At 51.7% G+C, this 6,849-nt stretch overlaps 1 protein-coding gene across 1 annotated transcript; it reads left to right on the top strand.

Annotated features, from left to right (window-relative positions):
* Positions 1-309: 309 nt before the first annotated feature.
* Positions 310-6,095, top strand: LOC114604853 (acrosin-like). Its single transcript, XM_028745375.2, has 4 exons — positions 310-554; positions 2,895-3,160; positions 3,620-3,768; positions 5,379-6,095. Exons 1-4 carry the CDS (start codon positions 310-312, stop codon positions 6,093-6,095), a joined length of 1,377 nt encoding a protein of 458 aa, XP_028601208.2.
* Positions 6,096-6,849: the final 754 nt, after the last annotated feature.

Raw genomic sequence — 6,849 nt, 5'->3', positions numbered from 1 at the left:
CCCCTGAGCCAATGGCAGTTCTCTGACACACATCAACGAGGCCGAGAGGGGCACATTGCCCAGGCTTGATCCCGGAGAGGTCACTTCAGTCCTGCTAACGCAGGTACACCCCATTGTCTCTTGAGAAAGACCGATGTCAACAACAACTCGGGTGCCATCACAGAGAAGTCCTTTCCCCACAAAGTTGCCTGCCTCACATCCCAAGGTGGGGTTGCTTGGGAAAGGGCCTCTGGCGAAGGCTTGGCTTGGACAGGTTCCTGTGGCAGAAAGTGGACCTTTCGGGTCTCGTGTGCCTCTCACCTGTCACACATGGCATGTGTGGGCTGCCCGCGCTTTGTGTCCCTTTCCAGTGGAGTCTGCGGGAGACGTCCCTTGGCGCCCAGCCATGGTGGCTCAGTTCGGATTATCGGAGGCACGCAGGCTCTCCCCGGGACGTGGCCCTGGCTCGTCAGCATCCAGGTCCCATCCAACCAGGGCTACAGGCACACCTGCGGAGGCTCCCTCATCAGCTCTCGCTGGGTCCTCACTGCAGCGCATTGCTTCTTAGACAGAAGGTGAGCAGAGTACCGGGGGCAGCTGCATGCAGCAAGGGGTGGGGGACTTTGCTGTAGAGTCTCCAGATGTGCTGGCCCTGCAGATCATTCAGCCTGGCAGATGTAATGCCGGCTGAGCTGTGGAGCTCATGTCAGGAACATGGCCCCCCAGAGCACAGCGGAAGAGTCGGCCTCAGAAATTGAGCTAAGAGAGTAAGAGGCCGACTCTGCAAATGAGAAGTGGCTGTCAGAGTCCAGGAAGGGCAGTTCAGCCCCCCTCCTTCCCAGGGAAGACGCTGTTTGCTCTCAAGAAGAGGGAGAGTTGGAAGGCTGCCAGAGCGTTGCCAGGCAGCCAGCAGATAAGCCAGAGTCTGAGGCTGCGTCATCTGGGAGTGGAGAGGAGGCAGTACTAGAAGTCCCCGTGCTAGAAGACTGGAGGGGCTCAGAGAACAACGGAAGGGAAGGAAAAGAAAGGCAGGATTTTGGCGTCCTTCCTGTTGGGAGAGGGACAGTGATTCAGACTGATCAACCACTGTTAATACGAACAGGTGGGAAGCCGTGCTCTGGATGTGTTTTTCTTGTAAATAAACCTACATAATGTCGGAGAGACATTGTTGCTTATCAGGCTGCTTGCCTACCAGAGATCATTATAGCTCATTACATCCTTTAAAAGATTTTTGCCCCTCACCACAGCCAAAAAAAGGGAGTCGGTGAGGCAACAAGTGGCGTGACGGTGGTTCCCTCCTTCATATCTGAAAGGCATGGCACAAAAGGAAAGGGGGTTGGGAGGGAGGAGAAAAAAAGAAACTCAGGTAGTAGTTTCTAGCTAAAGATCAGCATTTAAAATCGGCATTTAAAATTGGTACAGTGAGGTGTGTGCCAGAAAGCCCCAGATTGATGTCCTTCATCAGCCAGGAATTAATGGGTGCTTCTGGATAGTTGCAGTCCAAAACATTTGGATGGCACCAGAGTGGCAAGTGCTGGCATGATACAGATTTTGTCACCTCTCATAGCATTACAGTTCCCAGAGGAGGTGAAATTAGCATTAACCTAGTTTAAGTCTATGGGGTACCTAAGCCTAGTCTGAACCCTGTGATTTTATGAACTGTTTTGTATCATTAATTCCACATGGGTATGGTGCATTGCAATGATTGCTTATGATCTGTTCTGCTAGCCACCCTGAAAGCACGGTTGCCCTACATGTGCTGCTTGTACAGAAGCTAATAACAATAATAACAGCAAAAGCAATGGCCATTGTTATCGCTGGCATTATTATTTGGGTGCCACGCTCATGGTACTTATCTCTCTCCATAAAATGCCCTGAACAGTGCTGTAGGCAGCCAGGAATTTCCATGTTCAAATCACAGAATCATAGAACTGTAGAGTTGGAAGGGACCACAAGGGTCATCTATTCCAACCCCTGCAATGCAGGAATTGTTCATCCTCAAAACCACGATGCTGAGATTACGAGTCTCATGCTCTACCGACTGAGATAATATATAGCATATATATTATATTATATTATATTATATTATATTATATTATATTATATTATATTACAATTATATATGATGTTATTATATGAATATTTCCTCAGCTACCTAGAGCAGGGGTCAGCAAACCTTTTCAGCAGAGGGTCGGTCCACTGTCCCTCGGACCTTGGGGGGGGGGGGGCTGGACTATATTTTGGGGGGGAAATTGAATGAATTTCTATGCCCCACAAATAACCCAGAGATGCATTTTAAATAAAAGCACACATTCTACTCATGTAAAAACACACTGATTCCTGGACCATCCATGGGCCAGATTGAGAAGGCGATTGGGCCAGATCCGGCCCCCAGGCCTTAGTTTGCCTACCCATGACCTAGAGGGCGGCAACACGAGAACAGGGCCTTTTCTGTGTTGGCTCCCCACTTGTGGGATGCTCTCCCCAGGGAGGCTCGCCTGGCGCCATCATCACATATCTTTAGGCACCAGGCAAAAACGTTCCCCTTCTCTCAGGCCTCTGGCTAATTAAACCATTTATAGCCTTTTAAACTGTGGTGGGTATTGTTTCGTTTGTTATGTATTTCTGTGTTTTTATATTGCAAACTGCCCTGTCGTCCACCGGTGAAGGGTGGCATAGAAACTTAATAAGTAAGAGAATAGCAGCAGCAGCAGCAACAACAACAACAAACAAACAAACAACAACAATTTAAAATTGTCCCTCCCTCACACCATCCTTGGAATACCATTCAGTCTAACCGCTTTTCATGGGGCTCCTGAATCTCTCCCCAAAATCATAGATGAATGGCACACGGTACAAAGAGAACCTCTTTCTTCCCCCTTGGTAGTCCAGTTTTCCATCTTTCTCTGCTACAGGTTTCTCGATCAATGGAAGCTGGTGATGGGAGCCAACCAGCTTTCTGACCCTGGCCCCAACGCCCAGGCGCGCACCATCAAGGACCTGATCGTACACCCGCAGTATATCCAACGGATAAACCTCAACGACATCGCCTTGATGGAGATGAGCGCGCCGTTCAACTGCAGCGACTACATCCAGCCGGCCTGCTTGCCTGACATGGACGTGGATGTGATGTCTCTGACGCATTGCTACGTCAGCGGCTGGGGAGTAACAGATGTGTCAAGTGAGAGTCCGGGGATGGGATGTACATCAAAGAGGGTCTCACAGGGGAAGCGTTGCCTGGCAATGCCTGGTGGGAGGACACCACATCTGCTACCCTATGCGTACATAACTGGAGACCAGCCACCTCTTGGATGTACTAGGAGTCCCTAAACTAAGAGTAATGTTGTGGTTCACCCAGCTCCTGGACTGGGTAGGGTTGGTGGGTTGCTATATTCCTACCTACCAAGGAGTGCAGCCAGATGGCCAAAGATGGCAGGACTGGGAAGCAGATATTGCTTCTCCAGACGCTGTAGGACCTCCCAGCTGATAAGAGGGGCCAATGGGAATCATAGCCCAAAACCACCTGGAGGACACCAGGTAGGTGAGAGCTGGTTCAGAGAGTTCCCGGATCAGTTGTTTTGACTTGGAAGCCAGGTTGCGTCCCGAGGCGAGATGCTAAAGCGAGACTTCCTGCTTGCAGAGCCAGGCATGACCTCGGATGTCCTGCAAGAGGCCAAAGTCAACCTCATCCCTTCCCACATCTGCAACAGCACTGGCTGGTACAATAAGCGCATCCACCTCAACAACATCTGCGCTGGGCACGAGCAAGGAGGCATCGATAGCTGCCAGGTATGCAGTGACGCAAAGCCAGAGGCTGCTTCTCCAGGGAGGAAGGCAAGCCGGGGGGAGGGGCAGTACGAGGGAAGCCCCCTCCTCTTGGAGGAATGGCCTAACTCTGCCCCATCCAGGGAAATCCGCTTTCCATCCCATATTCAGACAGCCTATGTTATTATCTTCCTGCCTTTCCCTCCAAGGAGATCCAGGTGTCAGACGTGGTTCTCTCCCTCCTCATTTAATCCCCATGACAACCCCACGAGGTAGGTTGGGCTGAGAGGCAGTGACGGCCCCCTAAGCTCACCCAGTGAGCTTCCTGGCTGAGTGGGGATTTGAACCCGGGTTTCTCTCAGGTCCTAGTCTGACCACTACGCCACACTGCAGCTCTCAGCAAGGAGGGCAAGGCAGGCAAATGATATCATTCGGGGCTCTCTCTCGCCTGCTCCAGAAGATGTGCTTGGCTGTCCCTCAGAATTCCCCATCCTTCAAGGTTTGCCTCTCCCACCACAGAGTCCTCTTGCTCCCAGATTATTCATCTTTTTGGCATTGGGAACATAGGAAGCTGCCTTATCCCAAGTCAGAACATTGGTCCACCGAATCTCCATTACATGCAGAAGGTCCCAGGTTTGGGCATCTCCAACCAGCTTCTCTGCCTGGGGACTTATCCACAATTACCTTTCCTCGGCTCTTTCCAGGCACAGGTCTGTGCTTTAAAGCTCTGTGTCTGATCAGCCCCTTTTGTTTATTTTTTGCTCCAAAGCCCCATTCTGGAAAGCTCAGCGAAAGCAAACACAGTCCTTGGAAAACCCAAATTGACGTTTGCTTCAATAGAGTGCTAAAGAGCAGGTTTTCATGGGGCAAAAAAGACACGTAGGCTGGATCTACACTGACCTGTTTAACATTATTAGAAGGTTATTAGATATGTCATTCTAAAATCCAGAACTTGTTAATTAACAAGGCATTCTTGTTAATTAAAGTGGTGGTTTTTTACCTTGGTCTTTTTCATCAAAATGCAGTCTTCCTGCTGCTGGTTGTTCTGCTGTGTCCTTTGGTGCCACGCCTTAATAACACATTATGAATGTTAAAAGCGGGACATCATGTGTCCATATACATTTTCAGAGTCATTCCTTAACCCTTCCTTAACATTTGAAACCATGAGTGTAGATCCTCCCTCAGATTCAAGGCTTTAAAACATGGAAAGAGCGCCTGGAAAGAGCGGGGCAGAAAGGAAGAGTGAATGAGCCCTCAGACCTGGAGAGGTGCTGCCAATCAACGTAGACAGTTCTGAGCTAATTGGAGCAACAGGCTGATTTAGTGTAAGGTGGCTTCCGGCGGTTGTATGGCTCTCTTTTGCTCTGCCCTTCCCAGAATTTCACCTCCCCACTAAAATAGAGCTGAGGCAAAGCCTGAGTGAAACAACCCCAGCGCGATATTCTCTGCCCATCTGCAGAAGCCCTGCTTTTCGTGTGACCCCGTCTCTCTTGCATGTGAGATGAGGGATGCCTCCATCCTTTGTGGTCGTCATGAGAGCTCCTTGGTGCTGCTGCCGGCGGATGTGCAACCCAGTTCTCCTGAGTGCAGCTGCACCCTCTTCACTTGTCTCCCATCTTTTCCTCCTGCCTCAGGGTGACAGCGGAGGCCCCCTCATGTGCCGGGAAATGAGGTCCGAGCGCTTCTGGGTCATCGGAGTCACCAGCTGGGGGACGGGCTGTGCCAAGGCACAGAAGCCGGGCATCTACACGTCCACACAGCACTTCCTTGACTGGATAAAGTGGTCAACCAAGGAGGACTTCTTCCAGGGCGGCTTTGTGGGGAAACCTACAACAATAGCCCCGCCCCCGCCCCCGCCCCCGACACAGAGCTCAACATCCCAGGTGTGGTGGCCCACGGGCCCCTACATCCAAATGCCGCTTGAGACCTTTGCCAACCCTTGGAAGAAAACCACCAGGCAGCGGCCGGCGTCCCCCAATGAAATCCAGCAGTTTGAGAACTGGGCTTACACCCAGCCGATCATGACAACCCCCCCTCCCCTTTGGCAGCAGCCGCCAGCTGAGACTGAGCCCCCCCTGCAGCCCGTGCAAACCCAGCCACCCTGGGGGGCCTACGGCTGGACCCAGACGTGGACCGTGGCTCCGACCCGGCCAGCGTGGAATATGTGGGTGCTGACTAGGCCGCCCCCCAGAACCTACCCACCATACACTGTGCAGGAATACCCTTCATGGAACATACAGGTGACCAAGCCTCCCCCCAGGACCAGGCTCACGCAGAAGTGGACCTTTGGTAAGCCTTCTTGGGTGGGCACTTACTACTGGAACATTAGGAAGAACAGGCCAGTCAAGTAGCCGGACAGTCCATCCCGGCCCCTGGCCACTCAGCTGCCCTGCCCTCCCTGCCCTGCCCTTTTCAAACTAACCCTGTACAAGCTGCTGCAGCTGTCAGCTCCATTCCCCTTCCTGCACATGAAATCAGACCTCGCAAGCCGTCTCCCAGGGACAAAATTGTTATCTTTTAAGTACATAGAGATACAGACACACACATATATGCGCTTTTTTGGCAAGCCACAGAAATTGCTGGAGGGATGGGGCAGGAAACAGGCAAGATTTGCATGTAGGGGCAAAGCTCGCTTCTGAGATCAATCTGCTCCAGAGGACCCAACGCTGCTGCCTGGACTCTGCCCCCCTGGGGCTCACTAGAGGGGCAAGGGGGTTCCCAAATGCACCCCAGACATTTCAGTGCCCTTGTGCATCCACACGGAAGCCTTCGTGGGAAGACCTTGTGGGTCCAGCTGTCTCTCAGCAGCTGTTCTGTAACGTGCAGGGCACATCTGCAATAAATTGGTGCTTTCTCAGCCGGCTCTCCCTGCTTATTCTGTTGCTTGGTACGAGATTATGAGTGGGAGGAGCTGTCCATTTCATTCCCTCATTTTCGCAGTCTCACGTTCCGTTCTCCGCATGTCCATATCAGTTTGAGAATTCTTCATTCATTGGGGGGGGGCGGGGGGACGACACATGCAGCATTTTAGTGTGAATTTCCTCTAATGTATATGTTGGTGAGGTTGCACTCGGTCATATATGGGGAGTTCGAGGGTCGTGGGGT

This window comes from Podarcis muralis, chromosome 10 (assembly GCF_964188315.1).
Source record: "Podarcis muralis chromosome 10, rPodMur119.hap1.1, whole genome shotgun sequence".
Taxonomy (NCBI): Eukaryota; Metazoa; Chordata; class Lepidosauria; order Squamata; family Lacertidae; genus Podarcis; species Podarcis muralis.
Note: the sequence above shows the minus strand (reverse complement) of the source record. Positions and strands in the feature narration are given on the sequence as shown.

Coding starts and splice junctions, on each gene's coding strand:
- LOC114604853 (XM_028745375.2), top strand. CDS start 310: ATGGCATGTGTGGGCTGCCCGCGCTTTGTGTCCCTTTCCAGTGGAGTC. Junction 555..2,894: donor CATTGCTTCTTAGACAGAAG/GTGAGCAGAGTA, acceptor TCTCTGCTACAG/GTTTCTCGATCAATGGAAGC. Junction 3,161..3,619: donor GGGAGTAACAGATGTGTCAA/GTGAGAGTCCGG, acceptor TCCTGCTTGCAG/AGCCAGGCATGACCTCGGAT.